General features: G+C 39.6%; 1 protein-coding gene across 13 annotated transcripts in view; it reads right to left on the bottom strand.

Annotated features, from left to right (window-relative positions):
- The window catches only part of CADPS2 (calcium dependent secretion activator 2), a 371478-nt gene that overhangs the window by 109782 nt on the left and 237895 nt on the right, over positions 1-23801 (bottom strand). For 9 of the 13 annotated variants that reach the window (XR_012087419.2, XR_012087420.2, XR_012087421.2 and 6 more), the window contains exons 14-17: positions 18424-18525; positions 14000-14063; positions 10292-10415; positions 1666-1686 (exon numbers count right to left, since the gene is read on the bottom strand). Coding sequence is in view for 10 of the 13 variants with exons in the window: in XM_020803108.3 (XP_020658767.3) it covers positions 1666-1686; positions 10292-10415; positions 14000-14063; positions 18424-18525 (311 nt within the window). In the remaining 3 variants the exon portion in view is untranslated. The remainder of the gene's footprint in view (positions 1-1665; positions 1687-10291; positions 10416-13999; positions 14064-18423; positions 18526-23801) is intronic. The other 4 variants (XM_073000549.2, XM_073000555.2, XM_073000552.2 and 1 more) reach the window with 1 other exon arrangement.

The following is a 23801-nucleotide window of genomic DNA, read 5'->3' as shown; positions in this document are numbered from 1 at the left end:
TCATCTTGAGATGCCCCCTATTCCCGAAGAAATCTGTGGATGCTACAAGACTGACAAAGAGGAAGGGGAAAAATGTAGATCTAGCCCCTATGCTATTAAAAACAGTACCTAAGCTTGTAATTTAATTTCCACCAGGATAAAAATGCTTTGAAAAGAACAAAAAACCCTGTTACAGAAATGGTGCCTCTCCTCTGAAGGAGGAGAACTGGGAGCACAACCCTGTCAGCAGCTCCCTTTTCACCACTCCCACAAATATCACTCAAAGCTATCACATCACCACCTTGGTTGTCTTTGAAAATGGAAAGTGACCTTAACCTCAGGAACATCACCAAGGCAACCCTTCTCTTTGCTGAGACTCTTGTCATTTATTCTATGCTAGCACCAAGAGTCCACACACAGAGACACGTAAAAAAAGCAGGGGGAAAAGATTCCATTGTGCTGGGCACTGCAAGTAAGTAACACAGAAATGAGAAACTGACAGGTATGAACATGTGCACTGCACAGACAGATGCACAGACACAGCCTATCTACAGCCATGAAAAATGCTCCCCACTCGATATATGCCAGCCAACTGAGCACATCACTGCTGCAATTCTGATCTTTCTTTCTTTCTTTCCACAGATTACACTGTGACCATGTGGGACAGCATTAGCTCACTTTCTGCCTACAGAAGAACTGAAATCTACCTTGACCACTTAAGATTTCCTTAAGATTTCTAATTGATACAATATTCCGAAAAATACTTCATCACTGAAGCAGCATTCCAAAGGATGAAAATCAATTATAATAAACTACTTGTAAGGACCACAGTTTTAACAGTGGCATAATTAATTACTGATTGTATTCTATCCTGCTGGATATTTTGGGCAAGATAAGAGTGTGGACATATTAAACTTAACTGCAATTTCCCCCATTTTCTATAGATCTTAGATTTACTATATATCTTATAGATCTTAGATTCACTGTTATTAAGTTGTGTAGGTGGAAGTCGGTTTTGTGTATGTAAAGATAGGAAAATGTTGATGGGGTTTCTGGGAGCTATAGAACAAATAAGTAATTTCCCCCATCTTCAATTCTAAGCAATTAAATTAATATTATGTATGAACTGTAATGGGTGGAATCTTCAGCTCGACAGAGTCTACACATCCAATAAACGTGAGAAAACCACAGCATGAGACTGTTTATAGTATTATTACACAAGCATTTGATGAAAGAAATTTCAGTTATTGAGCTTCAAAGAGGTGTGCAGAATATCTGAAACAGCTGAATCACTCAATTGATCAATCAACTCACTGATTAATGAGTAACCAATCAATCAATTAGTGTATTAGTTTTCATTGAATTTTTATATTCCTCAATAATTCAAAATTCTAACTACATTCATTTTCACACACACTCCTGAGAGAAAAATCCTAAGACCTCAAAAACATCTTCTAAAATTCACATGCTCTTGGGACTGAATCATGCTCTGGATAGCAGATAGGAGAATCAGGTGCACAGATACTCTTTCAAATAAATTAATTATCTGCAAATGGAAAGAAAGCAGGAGAATGATTTTCAGCTTAATCTATTTTTATATATGTACAGGATTGCGCTGTTCAAGTGTACAATATACAACACTCCACACTTTAATACAGGCATGCATAAAATTAACATAGCAGTCACCTGGATCCTTTCTGTTTGTGGCTTAAACATAAAAAAAGAATAAGGGGAAAAATCAGAAAAAGTAAAAATTATTATTCAATCTTTATCTATTCATTCAAATTATAATTTGCAATAAAAATTAATAATTCATAATTTATTCCGGTAAAATATGTATTATAAAATCCACTCTAATGACTGAACCATCTTTCTACCTATCTCAATCTCTGTTTATATGTATACATACCCAGAAAAGTATGTATATACACAAACACAAACAGCAAGAGAGAGAGAGAGAGAGAGATTCACACAAGCAAAAATGATGTTTTGAGAAAAGTTGGATTCTGTAACCTGTGTAAATTATACATGCCAAGCATGTTTACACAGCCCGATTCACTTCAAGTAATTTTGTTTTACTTCCGGTAATCACTGGCAGGAAAAAGATGCAGGTTGGATTTGAAATCTAACCTTACTCCCTTGCTGAAATATTATTGAAGTCAAAGGTGAGAGGAGGTAAGTTTGATATATATTTTTTCAGATATCATCCAAATATGTTTTAAAATGTTTTTATATTCTTAATGGATTTTAATTAGTATTATAGTTTAATTGATTTTAATTTTTTGTGTTTTAAGCATTACTTATTTTAATATTGTGAGCTACCTTGAGTCCCCTCACCAGGAGAAAGACAGCATATAAATTATACAAAATAAAACAAAGCAAAACAATTTTGGAGCTTGCTTTAAACAAGGAAAGCAGGCATGCATATGTAGCTATCAATTTTGGAACTTGTATTTTTTTTCTATATAAGCCCCACTCTGCAACACCTAGCCTGATGAAGAATCACGACGATTTGTAAGCTATGTTATGTTTGCAGTCTTTGGATTGTGCAAAAGGACTGCAATGCTTTTTATTTACTTTTCGTTTTACTAAAATACAAGTTAGGGTAGCAGAAAAGAGTATGACATTTCTTCAGCATGCACAGCACCTCTCCTCCCCCTCTACAATGGAAGTGATTAAAGGCTTCCACTTTTTATTTCAAATAAAATTTATTTTCTTTTTATACACAAACTAGGAAAATGTGCCTTTCTAATTTAGTGCAAGAAAACGAAGACCATGGTTATACAATACACTTCCTAAACTAACATGTTTCTCATAACTCTGCTTTGTTTAAAACAGAAAATATAAGCTCTAAATCTTCTATTAAAAGAAAAGAAAAGCATATACAATCCTAAGGCTTGCCAAATTTCATTATTGGATCACCTTTCTTTATTTGTATCAGAGTATTGCACAATTTAAGGTTATGAACATATATGAAATACAGGTAAAATTAAAAGCAAATTAAAATGGTAAGATAATTAGACTAATTTTTACTAGAAGTGTGCTACTTCAATAGTGTTATCTTGGCCATTTGCTAGATCTTCTTTTGTGTGCTGGGTGGGGCACAAATTGCACATAACTGCTGCACTGACTGAATTTCTCCACAGTCACAGAAAATGTGTCCTGTATCCAAGTAGCTGTATTTGGATTATTCTTTGATCTTCCTACTTCGCTTTGAAATCTATTAAGTGACTTCCAGATGGTCCAGCTAGACTCTTTTCCTGGTGGAAACAGAAGGAGCCTCCCCAAAGAGTGCAAAAGCATTGCAAGTACATTTGGGCGTCCTCAGAGCAATGGCGTGCAGCTGGCCAATCCTTCACTTCCAGAAGTGTTGCACTGTAAACTTGCTAATTGGATCACCTAATTCAGCATTATATCCCATGAGGCAACATCTGGCTAGGTAATTTCATCAGCACAGCTTGGGATTATTTTACTTGTTACTTAAAAGTTTGGTGGTGTAGAAACTGAAGCTGCATCCTTTGTAGAAAAGGAGTTATCTAATTCTCATATATATATATATATATATATATATATATATATATATATATATATATATATATACACACACACACACACACACACACACACACACACACACACACACACCGCCACCACTACTACTACCACAATTATATATATAAAATTGTGGTAGTGGTAGTAGTAGTAGTGGTGGTGACAGTAGTAGTAGTGGTGGTGGTGGTGGTGGTAGTAGTAGTAGTAGTAGTAGTAGTAGCAGCAGCAGCAGCAGCAGTAGCCGCAGCAGAGTGCTGCATACTAATGAATCTTCATGTTCAGCCCATGGCAAGAGGGATGGAATCATGGTGGTGTATTAAAATACTAAGACATTGCTTAGCATTCAGTTGGCAGTTTATGCTTGCTAAACGAAATGGCCTTAGCTGCAGTGCAAATTAACTCTAATTGGTAAGGTACTGGTTGTGTTCCTGTATGCTCAATTGTGAAATCAGTTGCATGCCCAGGAATGCCACTAACATTTTGTCGATTAGCAGTAATTTTCCATCATGACTACGGAAGTGTAAGTCACCAATCAATTTCTTGCTGTTGATTTGGAATTAAATGCTACAGGTTGTCGAAAGCTGACTGAAAGGTCTTAGGAGGAAGGATAACTGCTTGCATGGGACAAAACGATGCCTGTTTTGCTGAAGGCCACCCTAATTTGTCTATGGAAAAGTCCACCCGAGTAAATGCCCTACATTTTGTGGGGGCAGAATAGGATGTTCCATTGTGAATAGGAGAAGCAGCTATGGAGTCAAATAGGATTGAAAGGTCCTTGGTTCTCCTGACAAGCCGACAACAAGGTCTGAAATGGGCTTTGGGGCTGGATATAGTTGTCCCCTTCATGGATTGCTGCCTTGTCATGGCAAAGGGGTTTGAGTAACTCAGAGAAGCTATGGGCTATGCCGTGCAAGGACACCCAAGACCGACAGGTCATTGTGGAGAGTTCTGATTAAACGCGATCCACCTGGAGCAGGAACTGGCAAGACACTCCAGTATCTTTGCCAAGAAAACTCCATGGACAGAAACAAAAGGCTAAAAGATATGACGCTGGAAGATGACCTCCTCAAGTTGGAAGGTGTCCAACATGTTACTGAGGAAGAGCGGAAGACAAGGACAAGTAGCTCCAGAGCTAATGAAGTGGTTGGGCCAAAGCCAAAAGGACGCTCAGCTGCAGACGTGCCTGGAAGTGAAAGGAAAATCTGATGCTGCAAAGAAAAATACTGCATAGAAACCTGGAATGTAAGATCTATAAACCTTGGTAAGCTGGATGTGGTCAAACAGGAAATGGCAAGAATAAACATTGATATCCTTGGTGTCAGTGAACTAAAATGGATGGGAATGGGTGAATTCAATTCAGACAATTACCATAACTACTATTGTGGCAGGAATCCCGTAGAAGAAATGGAGTATCCTTCATAGTCAACAAGAGACTGGGAAAAGCTGTACTGAGATACAATCTCAAAAATGATAGAATGATTTCAATACAAATCCAAGGCAGACCTTTCAACATCACAGTAATCCAAGTTTATGCACCAACCACCATTGCTGAGGAGACTGAAATTGAACAATTTTATGAAGATTTACAACACCTTCTATAACTGACACCAAAGAAAGATGTTCTTCTCATTATAAGGGACTGGAATGCTAAAGTAGAGAGTCAAAAGATAAAAGGAACAACAGGTAAGTTTGGCCTTGGAGTTCAAAATGAAGCAGGGCAAAGGCTAATAAGGTTTTGTCAAGAGAACAAGCTGGTCATCACACACACTCTTTCCCAACAATACAAGAGGCGACTCTACACATGGACATCGCCAGATGGGCAATACCGAAATTAAATTGATTATATTCTCTGCAGCCAAAAATGAAGAAGCTCTATAAAATCAAAAACAAGACCTGGAGTTGATTGTAGCTCTGATCATCAGCTTCTTATAGCAAAAGTCAAGCTTAAACTAAAGAAACTAGGAAAAACCACTGGGCTAGTCAGGTATAATCCAAACCAAATCCCTTATGAACACACAGTGGAAGTAAAGAACAGATTTAAGGAACTAGATTTGGTGGACAGAGTGCCTGAAGAACTATGGATGGTGGCTCATAACATTATAAAGGAGGCAGCAACAAAAACCATCCCAAAGAAAAGGAAATGCAAGCAAGCAAAGTGGCTGTCCAACAAGGCCTTCGGAATAGCAGAGAGGAGAAGGGAAACAAAATGCAAGGGAGATAGGGAAAGTTGCAGAAAATTGAATGCAGAATTCCAAAGAATAGCAAGGAGAGACAAGAGGGCCTTCTTAAATGAACAATGTAAAAAAAAGAGAGGAAAATAATAGAATGGGAAAAACCAGAGATCTGTTCAAGAAAACTGGAGATATTAAAGGAACCTTTTGTGCAAAGATGGGCATGATAAAGGACAAAAATGGTAGGGACTTTACAGAAGCAGAAGACATCAAGAAGAGGTGGCAAAAATACACAGAGGAATTATACCAGAACGATTGGGATGTCCCACACAACGCAGATAGTGTGGTTGCTGACCTTGAGCCAGACATCCTGGAGAGTGAAGTCAAGTGGGCCTTAGAAACCATGGCTAACAACAAGGCCAGTGGAGATGATAGCATTCCATTTGAACTATTTAAAATCTTAAAAGATGACACTGTTAGGGTAGTACATTCAATCTGCCAGCAAGTTTGGAAAACTCAGCAATAGGCCAGAGGACTGGGAAAGATCAGTCTATGTACATCCCAATCCCAAAGAGGGGCAGTGCCAAAGAATGCTCCAATTACCGTACAACTGCACTCATTTCACACGCTAGCAAGGTTATGCTCAAAATCCTACAAGATAGGCTTCAGCAGTGTGTGGACCAAGAACTCCCAGAAATACAAGCTGGATTTTGAAGGGGCAGAGGAACTAGAGACCAAATTGCTAACATGCGCTGGATTATGGAGAAAGCCAGAGAGTTCCAGAAAAATATCTACTTCTGCTTCATTGACTATGCAGAAGCCTTTGACTGTGTGGACCACAGCAAACTATGGGAAGTCCTTAAAGAAATGGGAGTGCCTGACCACCTTATCTATCTCTTGAGAAACCTATATGTGGGACAGGAAGCAACAGTTAGAACTGGATATGGAACAACTGATTGGTTCAAAATTGGAAAAGGAGTACGACAAGGCTGTATATTGTCCCCCAGCTTATTTAACTTATATGCAGAATACATCATGCGGAAGGCTGGACTGGAGGAATCCCAAGCCGGAATTAAGATTGCCGGAAGAAATATCAACAACCTCAGATGTGCAGATGATACCACTCTGATGGCAGAAAGTGAGGAGGAATTAAAGAATCGTGTAATGAGGGTGAAAGAGGAGAGTCTGAAACTCAACATCAAAAAAAAAACAACACAAACTAAAATCACGGCCACTGGTCCCAACACCTCCTGGCAAATAGAAGGGGAAGATATGGAGGCAGTGACAGATTTTACTTTCTTGGGCTCCACGATCACTACAGATGGTGACAGCAGCCACGAAATTAAAAGACATCTGCTTCTTGGGAGGAAAGTGATGACAAACCTAGACAGCATCTTAAGAAGCAGCGACATCACCTTGCCAACAAAGGTCCACACAGTTAAAGCTATGTTTTTTCCTGTCGTGATGTATGGAAGTAAGAGCCGGACCATAAAGAAACCTGACTGCCAAAGAATTGATGCTTTTGAATTGTGGTGCTGGAGGAGGCTCCTGAGAGTCCCCTGGACTGCAAGGAGAACAAACCTATCCATTTTGAAGGAAATCAAACCTGAGTGTTCACTGGAAGGAGAGATCCTGAAGCTGAGGCTCCAGTACTTTGGCCATCTCATGAGAAGAGAAGACTCCTTGGAAAAGACCTTGATGTTAGGAAAGTGTGACGGCAAGAGGAGAAGGGGACGAGAGAGGATGAGATGGCTGGACAATGTCATTGAAGCTACCAACATGAAATTGACACAACTACGGGAAGCAGTGGAAGATAGGAGGGCCTGGCGTGCTCTGGTCCATGGGGTCACGAAGAGTCGGACACAACTTAACGACTAAACAACAACAATAGTTATTTTTCTCTCACTGAAGTCAGTCAGATGAAATAAGCAATTTTGAGAGCCACGCTTGTCACCTTGGTTAAAGTGAGTTGGTAAGAAGGGGTGGCATATTGACGGCATACGTGTGTGGTGGTGGTGCTCACTGCTTCCTTTTTTCGAGGGGTAACTGCTCCAGTCAAAAGCAATAAACAGGCACAGCTAGTTTGTCACAGAACCTTTTAACTCTAAGGATCAGTTCTCTGTGTCAGTAGTATGACTTTTATAGGAGTTTTAGTATAGAATGCATTTAGGTTTTCCTTACTTAAAAATATAAAAAGCATCACTGTACTTTTTCAGAAAAAATGAAGAAAAACGCCTTACTAGAGATTATTTTAACAGAACACTAAGGAAGGCATACATAACCTTTGGCCTTTTAGACATTTGGGAATGCAATACCAAACTTCAACCAGCACCACCATTGTTAAGGATGACAGGAGATGTACTCCAGAACATCTGGAATAACAAAGGTTTCCTTACTATGTCCTAAGAGTTCCTCATCCATAGAAAGACAGGGTTTGTGAGGTGGACACTGCTTTTTCAAACTTCAGTAAAGTTTCAGATGTTATAAAAGAAAAGACTTATTTGTTTCACCTGTAAACCGTTCCATATGAAGAGTATTTTGCTGACTTTCTGGCTAGCTTTGCTGACTTCTTTTAGAAATTTTCTATTTTTATACCAATTATTCTAAACAAGCTTGTTAAAAATTCAAGATAATTGAACAGCAAGAGCCCTGCTGAAAGCATGCATCAAATGCTAGCTCAAGGTGAAAAGGTATTTTCCCCATTTTGCAAAAGATCTCTATACATCCCCCATCATTTAAACACAACATGATATCTTAATTAATTATGATAAACTGGTTACTAAGGTGCTTTCATGTTGTTATTCCCATGATATAATATTGGTTGCTATAGTGATGAGATAGCTTTTTTCGGTTAATCACACAAGAGATTGGCTAACTCATGTTTGTCAGTGATCTTGAAGAGAGAAAGAAGTTAAAACAAATTGTTAAATATACCAACCACTTTTCTTTCTCCTTGCTTCTGATAAATCATGATTATAATTTCAGTCATGCTAAAAATAAATTGTAGCTAAATTAATTATATATTATAAGAGAATTTGTCATCCTCTTTCCACCAAATACTGAATAATAAGCAACTCATTTTACTATTATTCTCTATATAATGTCTCCCTCAATTTTATCCAAGGGGGATCACACTTCAGTGGCAGATCTAATCTTCTGCATGCAGAAGTTTATACAGGTTTCATACCTGTTCTCTCCAGACAGATCAGAGAAAGACCTGTTAGTCAACTCTAGCCAAAAGTTGACAATACTGAGCAGGAGATGATTTGGTGGGAAACCTTTTCATTTATTCAGATATTTAAGCTGGACAGCACACTATCTCAGGTAACTATAGACATAAATCAATGGACCAGTTCAAATATAATAGTAAGCCATGGCTTGGCATTGCAAGAATGAGCTTGGTCCCCCACTGAGCTCAGGTCTGGAATTAACTAAAGTGTGCTCAGTGTCTGTGGCTAATTCTTAAGGTAAAGGTCAATCGTGTCCGACTCTAGGGGGCGGTGCTCATCCCTGTTTCCAAACCATAGAGCCAGTGTTTGTCCGAAGACAGTTTCCGTTGTCACATGGCCAGCACGACTTAGGTACGGAATATTGCTACCTTCCCACCGAGGTGGTCCCTATTTATCTACTTGCATGTGCATGCTTTCGAACTTCTAGGTTGGCGAGGAACTGGGACAAAGCAACAGGAGCTCACTCCGTCGTGTGGATTCGATCTTACTCCTGCTGGTCTTCTGACCCTGTAGCACAGAGGCTTCTGCGGTTTAACCCACAGCGCCACCACGTCCCTAGATAATTCTTACCTATGGTCAACTTTGGACCACTGCTGACACATAAAGCTTATTTAGTTTAATCACAGTTATGGTTAATAACAGCTCAGATTTTGGAAATATGTTAAACTTTAATTTGAAAATATATTTACTCATGGTTCAACCTGTTCTCAAGCAGTTAAGATCTATTTCCATGGCTAAAAGCTGGGCTGTAAAAGTTATTTAGGATTACAACTCCTGCAAGTTATTTGGACTATAACTCCTGGGAGATGTAATTTTTCTAAGCTCTTTCTAAAACATTATTCAAACAAAACAGAAATTTTTAAAAAGCTGCATAAACTCATGCTTTTAATTGGAGAGAATTTTTGTCTAGCTTTATACAAATCAGCCCCTTGACTAAAATCTCAAAATTGAATTTGTGGTATCTATATCTGAACATCCATGGAAAATTATCGGCTTGCCATGAGAACAGTATAAAAGGATCAGATATCAATTCGCCTGGAATGGAAGGACTGGTACCTTCGAGAATGGACTGATGTGGGCCAGTTTTATGTGATGTAAAACTGCCCTTAAAATAAAGGACAAAGGACAACTTCAGCACAAAGCAAAGATCATTCATTCAAGCAGAGTCCCAGGAGGTATATTAAAGCAATGAATAGGAAAAAGCTCAGTAGTTCACCAGCTGAGATTTTAATGAGATATTTCCCCTTGCTGCGGTACAGGTTTTGCTCTGCAAAGAGAAAAGGCTGCTCACAAAATGTATTCAGTTAAGAGGCACCAATAGCTTTTACAGCCACTACAGTAGATGATCACTGCACTAACCTTCTATTTTGGCATAATCTGTAAGTCGAGTGTAATTGATCAAGGCTGCTTTCTCCAGACATTTTCTAACTACTTTCTTCACTTCTTCTGCTGGTATGGGAGTGGCAATGTCTTTCATTAAGACCTGTGACAAAGACAGTAATGACAACAATGCTTGGTTAGATGTTTTATCATATACCTTCTTCTCTACCCCCAAGAGAACCAAGCATGAAGAATATGAAGATACACTAATGGTTGTTTTAGATTTACTAATAAATAGGGATGAAAAAGAAAGGACATTTTAATAGACTACCTATAAATCTTTGATAATTTAATTTAAAATAATCATTCAGGTCATAATAAGTTATCTTCCATATCAGTAGACTGTGGTGCCTGCCACCATGTCCAAATGAACTACAAGACTAAAATAACAAGTGCACAGAACACTTAGAAGAATCCTAAATGCTTCATTCACATACTTTACACCAGAAAGCTTGTAATAGCCCATAGGGCAGGCAAACCTTATCCTGAAAATAAGGGGGGGGGGGGGAAGAGAAAGAGATAACTACCTTTTTTAAAAAACAATTCCACTTATTATATAAATAGATATGAGATATAATATGTCCTTAACTGAAAACCTTTTAGTCCATAGCGTACCATAAGACACACTGTTGGGAAAAGAGGCCATATAGCCAATGATTTGCTGGCTGGGGGTTGTACAATAGACACAGAGTGAGTCTCAGTAAAAAAAACATTATTGATTCCAAAGCAAGAGATTCCCAATGCACTATAGTAAGTACAGAGGGAGGGTCTCTCAGAACAAAGGCACAACTACTCTTTTATAGCCCTATAGTAGAAAGCATCAAAATAAGCACCTGCACAGGTGCAGGATTATTCATTAACTGCTGATACAGGCACATTGAGGAGACCAAGGTGTTGTTCCCTGATGGGTCAGAAGGAAAAATGCATCTTTCCCTGATAGGCTATCAGATTGCATTAGTCAATGTGTGATCAAGAAAAGCTTGTTTGTTGGTACACCTCAACATATGTGATCTCCTTCTGCTTCCACCCCCACATTTTCCCCTTTTATAGTTTTTTTGGACAGGATTACATTATTCATTTCTTTCCTCAGTGAATCTCTATCCATCTGCTACCATGTACTCATGGTCAGCATTGCACAGATCCATCATTTTGGGGTGTGTGGGTATGTATGTGTGTGGCTTAGATAAAGAATTTATTTGGCATTGGAAAAGTAACAAAGATACACACTGACAACAACAGGAAATACATACCTAACCTACTGCAAAAATAACGAATCCAATAACAAGTATTTTCAAGACAGGTCTTAGGATTCTTCCCAACCATTCTCTCATATCTGACATCATCAGCAGTCATCAATCCTATCTTAGGATTCTGCCACTTGGTATAGATGGTGCAGGTCATGCTGTATTCATTTGGCATCAGTAGTAATGATTCCAGGTGTATTCACATATGTGCAGCAAGAAGAACTAAGTAACACAGAGACACTGCCTTGCTGGGCCAGGATCATGTCTAAAATGAAGTAGTTCTGTACTACCAATTTGGCTGCAGAATCTTTCAGTCTTCTATGCCAGTAAGGCCTGCACTGTGGTCTTCTCAAGAATTTCAAGCAGAGATGGGCACAAATCACTGGTGTGGCCGTTTCTCCTTTGGACGAAAAGGTGTTTGGTGGTTCTCAGTCCTGCCTCCTCCAGCAGGCACCCTCTCATAGTCAGAGCCCCGGATTCCCTGCCCTGCCTCCTCCGGGTGATGCCTCTGAGTGGACACCCACCAGAGGAGGCAGGGCTGGGAAGCACCAAACATTTTGTTTGTCCAGCAGTTCATGCCCATCTCTAAAATTTTCAAGAGTTGTAGAGACATTTCTAAAAGCTTGTTCTAATTCAGACACTCCTGTTCCAGGAATTATGACTCTGAATACTTGTTTCCACCAAGAATTATCACCAGTGCCCATTTTTTAAATTGTCAGTAAAGATACTAAATGAATTAGAAGGAAAAAGCCTAAGACTGTCAAAATGTTTATACTAGTGATGACAAAAATGAGCAGTGACTTCTCCAATACAAATTCGTGGTGACATTGTACCCAACATTCAGGCCTTGGATGCAGCACAATCCAAGAAGAAGTTTTGTAGATGAAACTTTTGGGGAAGTTCTAATTCTTCTTGACTTTTGTTTCTCAGGGATCAACACTGCCAATTTTTCAGCAACACTTGAGCAGAAATAACTGATGGTCCCACTAATTTAGCAGTTTGACACTTCATTAGAAGCTCCTTAGACATTTTCATACATGCAACTGAAGACAAATGGCGACTCCTCTGAGGTGCTTACCAGATGTGTTGGGCAATAACTTACATCAATCCCAGCCAGCACAGCTATTGCACAGATTGTCAGGCTGTAGAAGTCTGGGTTGAATGAATTTTCATAGTAACAAGTTAATTTAACAGACAGGAATATAAATTAATGAAGTTACTGTCCCAGGACATTCCACTGAAGTGGCCTTTCAACCTATGCCCGCTACAATCAAGATAATTTTAGGTATTTTAGGAGCAGGCCAGGAAAACCTGTGGATCTCCAGATGATTATGGACTCCAACACCTATTATTCTCTACCAGCCCAGACAATTATGAAGAGTGTTGGAAACAGTAATTCTTCAACTCCTAGATGAGACAGGTCCACTCAGTAATCTAGAGCAGTGGTTCTTAACGTGGGCGATAATGCCCCCCAGGGGGCGATTTCATTTTTCAGGGGGGCAGTAGAACGAAAAGGGGCGGCGTGGGGGCGCTGGAGCAGAAGGGGGGCGGTAGGGGGGCACTGGAGCAAGCCAAACCTGTGAAGATGGCTGCAGCCTTTTTACAGTGTGCATGAATATATATTTTCCTCCAATCTTAATTTAGTTTCAGAGTTTTTTTCTTGAAATTTTTAGTTCCTGCATTGCGGTTTGTTTTTATGCCCTTTTAATATTTCTTTTTACATCTTAAAATTTGCTTGCAACTAAATCATTAAATGTTACTTTTTTGGGACATTTCATTTTCTTAGAATTGAATTTTGTTTTCAGGGGTCATTGGATTTAAGTGTCTTAAATAAATAAATAAATAAATAAATAAATAAATAAATAAATAAATAAATAAATAAATAAATAAATAAATAAATAAATAAATAAATAAATAAATAAATAAATAAATAAATAAGATATCATCACCGTGGGGAGGGGGGGCGATGATAACTTCCTCAATGGCTCAAGGGGGCGTTTCTTTCAAAAAGGTTAAGAACCACTGATCTAGAGCTTGGAAAAGTTATCTGCCTGGATTGCAACTCCCAGAATCCCTCAGCCACTTACCATGCTGAATGATGGGTTTAGGAAGCTGTAGCTCAGCAATAATTTTTCCAAGCTCTGGCTATCATGATATTCAAGTTCTTAAGAAGGAGCATGAATTAATATGATTTCTGATATCAACCCTGGTTCCCCCCCCCCAAATATTATGAATCTACAAAGATGCCTGTCTTGTGATTGGTTTGAAAGAGTGAGAGTGCATAAGAGAATCAAAATACTTATGTAGAACTTTTACAAAGCTGATTCTACATGAAGTAGGTCTTATAACTAAAAAAAGGACAAGTGGCATAACTTGAAACAAGAACATTATTTTTTAACAATACAAACACATTAGAAAAACAGAAATAAGGATAAAGATATACCCTTTCAAGTAATGAAAGTGTAGCTTTTAAGGCTCCTTCAGGACGTCCAAAAGGAAAGCAGTACCTTGAAAAAGACCAAGACAATACTTAATTAGCAGCATATCTGCGTGAAGGACACTTCCTGTATGTATTGCTTCCAGTATGTTTTAGAGAAACAATTGAAAATAATATATTGCAGCTTAGTAGAGGACAGTCTAAACCACTGGTTCTTAACCTTGGGTTACTCAGGAGTTTTGGACTGCAACTCCCAGAAGCCTTCACCACCAGCTGTCCTGACTGGGGTTTCTGGGAGTTGCAGTTCAAAAGCATCCGAGTAACAAAGGTTAAGAACCACTGGTCTAAACAATCTCTGCTTCCACATGCACTGGCTTTGAGAGCTAGTAGGTGAAGGAAAGGAAACACCCATCATGCTGTTAGTATTGTGCTTAAACCTACCATTTAAAAAGTGTTACATTATAATGTAACGTGAGATGACACATTAAAACTCCATTTTCTAGCTGCACAAACTATGGTCATCATGTTTGGCTCAGTTGCTGGATTTCTGCTTGGACCTCAGATTATATCTTGTCTTGCCTCATGAAGAGTTCTGCAGAACTCAAATGTTCACTTTATTTATAAATCCAGGTAAGTGGGGCTTGTCAGCCTTGGAAGGCAGCCCATCTAGAAGAAAGAAAACTCCAATTTCAAGCCTCCACTACCTTGTAGCTATATCCACTGATGGAAAAGGCTTCAGGAGTTAACCTCGAGGCAAAATCTGGAGCTGGAATCCCAGAGGCAGTTTGTGTCATTCTGGCAACTCCTGCAACGTCGCTGAAACCAGTTGTATTGGCTCTTGCCTTTCAATTGGACTATTTCAGCGACATGCAGAGGGGGGACTTGCTGCTTGGGTAACAGCCTATCCACCATATTACTGTATTTTACCCAGACTTGGTGCTCTGGAGAGGACACTCCAGCTTCGCATACAGCATCAAAATAACACGGGAAGTAGCAGTTACTGGTTATAAGTCTTTGCTTGATTGGCGTAGCACATGACACCACCAGGGGCTACTTCCGATGGTGGGAGAGGTCATTGCAGCTCACTAGGTAGCTACTCGGCAATCCCCAGCCAGTAAGGTGATGCCATGGTCTGTTAACCTCACGGGTTGCATGGGGTTTAGGGTGACCGCTGACAAGCGGATCAATAACCCTGCACCATGCAACAATCATAAGAAAACTTTTGCCCTAACATTGGGCACCTGAAATGTTCAGACAATGACCCCTGACTTTTCTGACAACCTGTGGGAAATAGACGATGTGCGCAAGACCACTGTCATTGATATGGAACTGAGTAGGCTGCAGATGGACATTGTTGCTCTGTAAGAGACAAGACTGCCAGACTTGGGATCTGTCAAAGAAAAAAAACTTCTCATCGTTCTGGCAGGGAAAGCTATTGAATGAGACCAGGGAATATGGTATTGGCTTTGCAGTCAGAAATACTCTGCTGAGATCCATTGTTCCACCTACTGTGGGGAGTGAAAGAATCCTGTCTCTGCAGCTCCACTCATCAGCGGGACCGGCCACCCTCATTAGTGCATATGCACCCACACTGTCGTCTAAACAGAAGTCAAAGACAAATTCTACGACGATCTGGCAAAAAAAATCCCTGAGAGAGAGCCGTTGTTCATTCTCAGACACTTTAATGCTAGAGTTGGTGCTGATCAGAATTCCTGGCCCACTTGTTTAGGCTGTTTTGGCATTGGGAAGATGAATGAAAATGGCCAACACTTGCTGGAGTTTTGCTGTTACTATGGTCTTTGTGTCAGCAACACATTCTTTAATATGAAGCTTCAACACAGAGTTTCCTGGAGACATCCAAGATCGAAGCATTGGCATCAGTTTGATTTGATCCTCACTAGACGCTCTAGCCTTCCTAGTATTACAATCACATACAGTTATCAGAGCGTTAATTGTGATACTGATCACTCCCTGGTGTGTAGTAGAGTAAAACTGCGAACAAAGAGATTGTATCACATGAAAAAGGAAGACCACGTATTGACATCAGCAAGATTCGCGATCAAAGAAAAGAGGAATTTGCCCAAGTGCTTGAGGAAACCTTTCCAGGCCCAGCTGATGCAAATGCACCTGAACAATGGGAACATTTGGCCTTGTCCACATTTGCCTTGTCCACATTTGGCAAGAAGACCAAAAAGATGGCAGACTGGTTCGAAGCCCATTCGGAGGCATTGATGCCAGCCATCCAGGATAAGAGGAGAGCTCTAGCAGCATACAAAGCATGTCCTAGTGAGTACAACTTGCAGGCTTTTCGAGTTGCTCATAGCAAAGTCCAACAGGCTGTCAGGAGATGTTCCAACAATTATTGGCTTCAGCTCTGCTCTCTGATACAGATAGCAGCGGACACAGGTAACATCAAGGGAATGTATGACGGTATCCAATACAGAAGAAATCTGCTCCCTTGAAGTCTGTTACAGGCGTGATCATCCAGGACCGAGCACAGCAGATGGAAAGCTGGGTGCAGCACTACTCTGAGCTATATTCCAAAGAGAATGTAGTAACCGAAGAGGCATTAAATAAGAGGCCTCCAGCAAGGCACCTGGGAAGGATAACATCCCTGTTAAAGTGCTGAAGTGCTGTAAAGAGATTATCACCACCGAGCTGTATGAAGTCTTTTGTCTTTGCTGGAGGGAAGGTGGAGTATCACAGGACATGAAGGATGCAAACATTGTCACACATGAAGGATGCAAACATTGTCACATTGTATAAGAACAAAGGAGACAGGGGCAACTGCAATAACTACCATGGCATCTCTCTTCTCAGCATTGTAGCCAAGCTGCTTGCCCGTGTTGTGCTGAAGAGACTCCAGGTGCTTGCAGACAGAGTCTATCCAGAATCACAGTGTGGATTTCGAGCTACTAGATCCACCATTGACAAAGTATTTTCCCTCAGACAGTTGCAAGAGAAATGTAGGGAACGACAGCCACCCTTTGTGGCCTTCATAGATCTCACAAAGGCCTTTGATTTGGTTAGCAGGGACAGACTTTTTAAAATACTTCCCAAGACTGGATGTCCACTTCGACTCCTTAACATCATCAGGTCCTTTCATGAGGAAATGAAGGGCACTGTATTTTTTGATGGCTCAACATCAGATCCCTTTGACATCCCAAGCAGAGTGAAAAAGGTCTGTGTCCTCGCGCCGATCCTGTTTGGGATCTTTTTGCTGTCATACTGAAGCACGCCTTTGGAACTGCAACAGAAGGTGTCTATCTCCGGACTAGATAAGATGGAAAGCTCTTTAATCTTTCTAGATTGAGAGCGAAGACCAAAATCCAGCTGAAATGCATGCAGGACTTCCTCTTCACCGATTATGCAGCTGTTGTTCCTCTTCACCGATTATGCAGGAGAATGTTGCCCATTCTGCTGAAGACCTCCAAAAACTCATGAATCATTTTAGCAAGGCCTGCCAAGACCTTGTATTAACAATCAGCCTGAAGAAAACATAAGTCATGGGCCAGGGCGTGGACTCACCTCCCTCTATTACCATCTCTACACAAGAATCGGAGGTTGTTTATGACTTTGTGTACCTTGGCTCAGTATTCTCTGACACTCTCTCCCTAGATGTCGAGCTGGATAAACTCATTGGCAAAACAGCTATCATGTTCTCTAGGCTCACAAAGACAGTATGGCTTAATAAGAAGCTGACGGCATATACCAAGATCCGGGTCTATAGAGCCCGTGTCCTGAGCATACTCCCGTACTGCAGTGAGTCCTGGACCCTTTGTGCATGGCAGGAGAGGAAGCTGAAAACGTTACATATGCGTTGTCTCTGACACATTTTTGGTATCACCTGGCAGGACAAATTCCAAATAGAGTAGTTCTAGAATGAGCTGGAATTTTTTTGCATGTATACATTACTGATACATTCTCTTGGTTTTATGGCACAGTCCATTGTCTGGTATCAGTAATAATGAAAATGGGGTGGATGGCAAAAGAAGATGGGCCCTAATTTATGTTAAGATTTCTAGCTAATTTATATTGCTGATAAACAGCCATGATGGACAGGTAAAAATTAATTCTTCAGTACTAAATAAGGAAGTCTTTTTAAAAGAAAGATGGAAACTGTAGATGCACTGAGCCATCTGTGGTATCATGTGCCCTGTTATTTTGATCTGTGTCACCCAGGCTAATCTGGCGTAGTTCCCCACAGAAATGGTACAGTTCAAAAACAGCTTGCAGTGCCAGGTAGATTAAAAACTGATCACTAAAAACATCTAGGAATGCAATACGTATTTCAAAAATGCCTTAATGATTTTACATAAAACTGAATGTTATTCAAAATAATGTTCCATTAGGTTGTAAATCCTAACTCACTGCTCCCTTGTTTTCTCACAGGGTTGTGTATGTCGAACTTGAAGAATGCAAACACTCACCTGAAGTGGCTTATCTGGTTTTCTAAGAGGGAAGAAAGCCTTTCCTTAATATCTTCAAACCTTTCTTTCTCTTCAGCTGTCACAGTTCCAATTCCATCAGGCCTGAAATTTATAAACAGACATGCACATACACTTCCCTTCCTTAAAAGTGCAATCATAAACAATAAACATGCCTGTTGAATTACACAAATAGCATCTAAGGTAAAATATAGGCACCACTCACAGTATACCAGTTATATTTTCATGCAATGCTTTCGTTGCCAAAAGAAATGATGAGAAGAAGGCCTATAATGAATTAACATACACTCTTACAAAACACAAGCCCTGTGAAATGAATTGTGTGATAGAAATATTAAATAAAATAAAATTATATCAATATCCCACACCCATATAGCAACTGAATGAAGTTAATGCATTGCCAAGGTGTGAGAGAAACAGTGCCTCTGCAAATATGGGAAAGCAAACAGGTAGGAGAAACTAACATAGTAGCTTATGCAAAAGATACAGCGGGTAGCGCTGAATGTAATTAGAAGCTCTGCTCCTCACAGATATCACCCAAGCCAAATGTCTGGCAAAGAAAAGCAGATTTTTGACATATATCAAATCTGGCGGGGAGGTTCTGGCTCCTGCACTGAGCAAACAGTTGGGCTAGATGGCCTATGAACCCATTTCAATCCTACGATTCAAATAAAAGTCATGTTGGTTGACTAGAACAGTGATGCCCAACCTTGGACTCTCAGAAATCCTGGCCAGCAGAGATGGTGGTGAACGCTTCTGGGAGTTGCAGTCCAAGAATATCTGGAGGCCCAAGGTTGGGGACCACTGGACTAGAACACAGAAAAGCAATGTTTGCCTGAATGTGTTTATATCACAATATAGGGTGTGATCAAAGTTCTAAGAGTAGCCAGTGAACGTAAGAGTAGAGGATGCATGATTCTGTCAGAGAGCACTCTGCACGGACATTCACATTCTATATTCTGAAAGGGAAAAACATGGGACCACCTTAGCCCACAGAAATCTTCACTGATGAAAAATAAATCTTAAATGTACACCAAAGCCACTGAAACTGAGACACAATCTACCTCCTGGCTCCATTCTCCTACACTTGTTTTTTTATAAAGCAAGAGAAGATGCAATGAACTCTTACTTATTCAATATTGATCTAAGTATCAAACTTGCGAACTGAACTCATGTGGGTAAAGGTCTTTGCTAAAAGATTTCTGAAAATTAATTCAACCCGATCACATGGTTAATTGAAGTTTACTTTATTATCTTAATCTTATTTCTCAATAACTTGCCTTTTACTTTCTCTATTCATAAAAACAAAGCACCTTTGGTTATACAGTGGGGTCTTGACTTAAGAACGGCTTGAGTTAAGAACATTTTGACTTAAGAACCGCTCTCATAGGAAAATATTGACTTGACTTACATACTTAGATTTGAGTTAAGAACTGAAAAAAAACCACGTGGGAGGCAGGGAAAGTGCAAAATTTGAGCTTTCAGTTAACTGTTGGACAGTGAAAAGGGTGCCTGTCTGCTTCCTCACTCCTCCCAGCGTTTAGAGAGTGGATTGGGAGACAGTCTTCAGACTGCCTGGTACTGTACTGCCTGGACTGTATTTTCCCTGCCTTCCCTGAATCTTTCTTGACCTAAGAAAAAAAGAAACAAAATATCCCCCTCTAGTGGTTGAAGGCGGAATAGCAGCTTCCCATTAGTTTCTATGGACGGAAAAGAGCAGATACGGATCAAATGGTTTTCAATGCATTCCTATGGGAAATGCAGATTTGACCTGAGAACTTTTTGACTTGAGAACCGCCTTCCAATACGGATTAAGTTCTCAAGTCAAGACCCCACTGTACTGTGAAAGGAAATGTGGAAGCCATAGCCATCTTAAGTCATGAGATGCACACTGCATTTTCTTAAAACATATTTTAAAAAAATTATTTATTTTCCAAGTTTATAACCTGAGACTTTTAAAAAATCACGTATATTTCTATTGTCTGGATCTTGAACTATTTCTCAAATTTAAGTAAAGATTCTTATGCATGGAACATGGGGAATCTTACAATGCTAGGTCTCACAAGTGGTTTGTGGCATAGTTCTTTTAAAATGTTATACATATTTTTTTTTTGGTTCCTCATTCTTTTATCATTCTCTCCATGGATACCTCACCATGTTCTCCTCTCTTTCTGTACAATGTGGTCATGTTGCTGGCCTGGGCAGGCCTTTATTGTTTCACATTTATTTATTTATTTATTTGATTTTTACCCCGCCCCTCTAGACATATCTTTATATCTGCCCACCAACATTTATTTAGAGAGTACAAGTTTATTTTTAAAATAATGTTTTCTTACAATCTACTGAAGAATCTTATGGAATAATTCAGATATAAACAGGCGAAATGTTTCTTCTCTTTGATTTCTATTTGATTCATGGACTGAAAATAAATCATTTCCAGATACAACAATATTCCTAGTTGGGCCTTTATAGAAATTTGTATAAAGTTACCTAAAGCAGTAATAAGTAAGCTGTAAATTACTAGGGGTAGATGGAATACCAATAGAACTATTTCAACCCATAGAGACTGAATCTGTCAAAATCTTAACAAGAATATGCCAAGAAAGCTGGACAAAAAAATAATGACCCTGGCAACTTTCAATTTACAATCCTATCACCAATAAAGGTGATGCCAAGGGGGGACATTGCTTTTTAATTTCTCATGCAAGCAAAGTGATGCTCAAGTTTTTTTCCTTATATGGAATAAGAAGTGCCTGATATGCAAGCTGGATTCCAAAAAGAATCTATCTATCCAATCTATATGCAGAACATATCACACGGAAAGCCACACTAGATAAAGATGAATTACAAGGCCTTTGTTTCAAAAGGGCAACTGAAGCCACAATCCCCTATTTTTCCGTTTCTTGACACCTTGTCTGTTCAATCTGTATGTATGCAGAACATATCATATGGAAAGCCAGACTGGATTCAGATGAAAGAGGAGTGAACATTGGTGAAAGAAGCATCAATAATTTAAGATATGCAGATGATACCATCTTACTGGCAGAAAGCAGCTATGACTTGAAACATTTTTTTAAGGAAAGTGAAAGAAGAAAGTGCTAAACTACACAACCTTAATGATGACAATAAAGGAATTCAAATTGTTAAAAGTTTTGTATATCTTAGTTCAGTTATTAATCCATATGGAGACTGCAGCCAAGAAATCAGAAGGTGACTAAGATATGGATGGACAGCAATGAAGGGATTAAAAAAATAAACAAATGTGAGGATGTGTCACTGGAGACAACAACCAAGATTGTCCACACTCCTGTATTCTCAGTCACTATGTATGGGTGTGAAAGTTGGACAGTAAAGAAAGCTGTCCAGGAGGGGGGAAAGTGATTTGTTTGAAACATGGTTCTGGAGGAGAGTTTGCAGATACTGCCAGAAAGTCAAGTAGATCCTAGAGCAAATCAAGCTTGAACTATCTCTGGAGGCAAAAATGATGAAACTGAGGCTATCCTACTTTGAGCACTTCAAGAAAAGGCAAGATTCTCTGGAAAAGAAAATAATGCTGGGAAAAGTTGATGGCACCAGGAAAAGAAGAAGGCCAAATATGATATTGATTGACTCCCTAAAGGAAGCCACAGTGTTGATTTTGTGAGAGCTGAGCAGGGCATTTGAGGACAGGACATTTTGGAGACAGCACATTCAATGGGTTGACATTAAGTCAGAGGCAACTTGACAGCATGAAACAACAATCTTTATAACAACCCTACAGGGCCGACCCAAGACATTTTGCAACCCAACATGGAGCAGTACATATTGCCTGCCACCCACCCAAGTCAAGATGCATAGTATCAAAAGTCAGTTAAATAGTGACACCACAAATGTGCTGCCTGAGGCAGATGTCTCACTCCGCATAACCGTAGGACAATGCTGCAGTCCTATGAGGTAAGGGTTATTGCAGATGAAAGCCTACATATTGCAGATGAAAGACTGAGGGTGAGAGCAGTAATGTCTAAGGCTGCCTCCAAAAGTAACATTTAAAACAGGATTTTTCAAGCTCACTCTCCTAGCTGAAGTATAGTTTTTCCTGTAAAATACATCATGGATGTAAGAAAGCATATCATTAAGCTGTCAGTTCAAAGTAGACATGGGCGCTTGTGGTATCTGTATCCCCTGAATATGAATACAAAGCACCCATGTCTAGTTCAAAGTAACACCAGTCTTTTATAATAATAATAATTATATTAATGATAATAACAAACATAATCTTAGAACTGCAGAGCTAGAAGGGACCCTATGGATCATTGGGACCAGTCCATGTCAAGGAGGCACAGTGGGGAATTGAACTCCTAACCTCTCTTATTACTACCATATATAACACATTGACAAAAATCCTGTTGCTTTATTCTGCATGCACCAAAGCAAAAGGCTTAGTACTCACTCATTCCCAGATGGCAATTAATCAATCTCTGCTGGGATTCTCAAGTGCTCACCAAGCCACTGGGTGCATGTACCCCCCAAGAATCCCAGCAGTGACTTGTTAATTTCGATGTCCTGTTATGCCTTTTGTGTAACAATGCAGCAGGATTTCAGCCACTATATAATGTATTTTTCCATGTATAAGATGCTCGCTTTTTCTAACCCAAAATTTCTTTCTTTGCAAGAAAGTAGAGGGGGAAAGTGATTCTTGCTTTCCCCTTCCACTTTCTTTGCAAAAAGCTGCTTTCCCCCTATATTTTCATTGCAAATGCAGTGATGCTTCCCCCTCCATTTTCTTTGCAAAATGTGGGATGGGGGAAAGTGGGGATCAAAGCGCTTTGATCCCCCCTTACTTCTTTGTATAAAATGACCCTCAATTTTTCCTTTAATTATGTTAGGAAAAAGTGTCATTTTATACATGGAAAAATACGTTAACTACTATTTATGAACATGATTAAGAAAGCTGAGGCACATGAAATATAGTGGCTAAACATTAACAACCACGGGGGCTGAATGTGAGATGCAGGCTATCACCTGGCTATGATGTGATTTGCTGCCCCAACAGAGGCACCATTTACCTGATCTTCTTGGCTTCCACTTATGACCTGTCAGGTGGGAGAGCTAAACGTGCTTTCACCCTTAAAAATAATTCTGAGGACAGCAATAAAATTGGACACAGCAAAGATATGTACATCACCACTCCCTTTCACAGATGTAAAGTGAAAGGATGAGTAACTTCTCTTATTCTTTCTAGTGAATGTGATGACAGGGTCCTGACTGATGGAATGTGATCAGATCCAGGTAAATTTCTGTGTCTGATTTGATTGTCAGGACAGATTGCACTCTGCAGTGATAAAGCAAATACCTCTGTCACATTAAACCTTCCTGGAGCA

Source organism: Pogona vitticeps, chromosome 5, assembly GCF_051106095.1.
Source record: "Pogona vitticeps strain Pit_001003342236 chromosome 5, PviZW2.1, whole genome shotgun sequence".
In the NCBI taxonomy this organism is placed as follows: domain Eukaryota; kingdom Metazoa; phylum Chordata; class Lepidosauria; order Squamata; family Agamidae; genus Pogona; species Pogona vitticeps.
The sequence above is the reverse complement of the archived record's forward strand: the minus strand, read 5'-3'. Positions and strand labels throughout refer to the sequence as shown.